This window comes from Penaeus japonicus, unplaced genomic scaffold (assembly GCF_977035675.1).
Source record: "Penaeus japonicus unplaced genomic scaffold, GWHDUDI00000001_assembly GWHDUDI00000030, whole genome shotgun sequence".
In the NCBI taxonomy this organism is placed as follows: domain Eukaryota; kingdom Metazoa; phylum Arthropoda; class Malacostraca; order Decapoda; family Penaeidae; genus Penaeus; species Penaeus japonicus.
The window spans coordinates 28,248,290-28,250,789 of NW_028234432.1; the positions used below are offsets into that span (position 1 = coordinate 28,248,290).

The 2,500-nt window shown below is 41.8% G+C and overlaps 1 protein-coding gene across 3 annotated transcripts in view; it reads right to left on the bottom strand.

Moving 5' to 3' along the window:
• Positions 1–643: 643 nt before the first annotated feature.
• LOC122259171 (uncharacterized) overlaps positions 644–2,500 on the bottom strand; it is a 14,682-nt gene continuing 12,825 nt past the window's right edge. For all 3 annotated transcript variants that reach the window (XM_043025756.2, XM_086555242.1, XM_043025755.2), the window contains exons 7-8: positions 1,350–1,571; positions 644–833 (exon numbers count right to left, since the gene is read on the bottom strand). In XM_043025756.2, the coding sequence (XP_042881690.2) occupies positions 696–833; positions 1,350–1,571 (360 nt within the window). In that variant the 3' untranslated portion in view covers positions 644–695. The remainder of the gene's footprint in view (positions 834–1,349; positions 1,572–2,500) is intronic.

Genomic DNA, 2,500 nt, shown 5'->3' on the forward strand with positions numbered 1-2,500 from the left:
ATAAAAGGTTTGTTATACTTCAAAGCAATATTTAGTCAAGGTCTCAAGACACATCAATACCAAGCAATTTGCAAGTTGTAGGTAATAAAGCAAGGAAGGAATCTTATCACTTCAAGTTTTTTATTTGATCTTATTTTACATTATAACAACTTATATAATTGTATAATGTACAATTTCAGATGTACGGAAGAGAATCCTTAATAAAATAAAAATTGTATATTAACTTATATGCGAGTCACACATTCATGACATGTTGCATAATACTTCTCCAAATAAAGAATCATCTGAACTGCATCTACATTGCATCTTCAATAAGGAAAGTGACCAAACAATTCTCTCTCTCTCATACTCATACTAATCCTCATACTCACCCACACTAACTCTCTTAATTTTTACTCCCTTTTTTTCTCTTTCTCTTTCTCTCTCTCACCCTCACCCACCCCCACCCCACCCCCACACACTCACACTCACACTCACCCACCCCCACACACACACTCTCACTCACACACTCTCACACACACACTCTCACACACACACTCTCACTCACACTCTCACCCTCACTCTACCACTCCCCACACTCTACCACAACACTCTTCGCCATCCCCGCCACAAAGGAATCCCTCCCCTCCCCTCCCCTCCTGCATCCCCTTCCCTTCCCGCCCATCCTCTTCCTGCATCCCCTCGCTCGCTCGTCCTCAGACGCCGTAAACCGCCCTGGTGTTATTCCTGGCACACTTGAGGACCTTCCGAATGCTCTCCCCGCGCACGGCAGCCACTTGCGCTGCCACGTGGATGGCCATTCCCGGGTTCGACCAGCGCCCGCTCTCTTGGTACTGGAACCGGAAGGGGCGACGGGCTTAGTCGTGTGTTTGTGTACGTGTGTGTGTGTGTGTGTGTGTGTGTGTGTGTGTGTGTGTGTGTGTGTGTGTGTGTGTGTGTGTGTGTGTGTGTGTGTGTGTGTGTGTGTGTGTGTTTTGGGGGGTGTAGTTTAGATGCGGTTCTGATTTGTTTGATGTGGTGTGATTGTGTTTTGTTTGTTCGTTTACTATTTTTATTTGTTTGTTTGTATGTGTGTGTTTTGGTATTGTAAAGAATGCTGTTACTACTAATATTCTTGAGTTTAATTTTGTTTCAAGCTTTTACTTAGCATCCACAAAATAGTAAAAATAGGAAAATTAAAGCATTTAGGAAACAAAATAAGAGAAATCAATCATAAGCATGGGCAAAAAAAAAAGCATAATAAAACAAAAGCACACAAAGTAGTTAACTCATAACAAAAACAACGCTATAAAACAAAACAAAAACAATAACAATAAAGATAACCACAAAAACAAAAGGCAATCACTCACACAATAGGGTCGAAAATACGGCGCATCAGTCTCGAGCAAGAGACGACTCAACGGCATCTGCCTAAGGACGTCTTGGATCCTCCACGCCCTCTCGGAGTTCGGGAAGGTTACTAGCCCCGTTATGCCCAAGTACAGGTTACTGAATGCACTGAGCCATTCTACAGCCTCCTCCCAACCTTCCGTAAAGCAGTGGCGGTGGATGAGATAGTCACGTGGGACCAGCTGTTGGTGGGAGAGTAAGGTGGGAAGTCCTAGTAATTCTAGTCTGATGAGGAACCAGAGTGAATAGAGCCGGTGGCTGTGTCATTTTCTGAGGATGGGATTCCAGACAAGTTTGTTAAACTGAGGATGGGATTCTAGACAAGTTCAGGAAACTGAGGATAGGATTCTAGACAAGTTCAGGAAACAGGATGGGATTCTAGACAAGTTCCTTAAACTGGGGATGGGATTCTAGACAAGTTCAGGAAACTGAGGATGGGATTCTAAACAAGTTCCTAAAACTGAGGTTGGAATTCTAGACAAGTTCCTAAAACTGAGGATGGGATTCTAGACAAGTTCCTAAAACTAAGGATGTGATTCTAGACAAGTTCTTAAAACTAAGGATGTGATTCTAGACAAGTTCTTAAAACTGAGGATGGGATTCTAGACAAGTTCCTAAAACTGAGGATGGGATTCTAGACAAGTTCTTAAAACTAAGGATGTGATTCTAGACAAGTTCTTAAAACTAAGGATGGGATTCTAGACAAGTTCATAAAACTGAGGATGGGATTCTAGACAAGTTCAGGAAACTGAGGATGGGATTCTAGACAAGTTCATAAAACTGAGGATGGGATTCTAGACAAGTTCTTAAAACTAAGGATGTGATTCTAGACAAGTTCTTAAAACTGAGGATGGGATTCTAGACAAGTTCCTAAAACTAAGGATGGGATTCTAGACAAGTTCTTAAAACTAAGGATGGGATTCTAGACAAGTTCCTAAAACTGGAGATGGGATTCTAGACAAGTTCAGGAAACTGAGAATGGGATTCTAGACAAGTTCTTAAAACTAAGGATGGGATTCTAGACAAGTTCTTAAAACTGAGGATGGGATTCTAGACAAGTTCCTAAAACTAAGGATGGGATTCTAGACAAGTTCTTAAAACTGAGGATGGG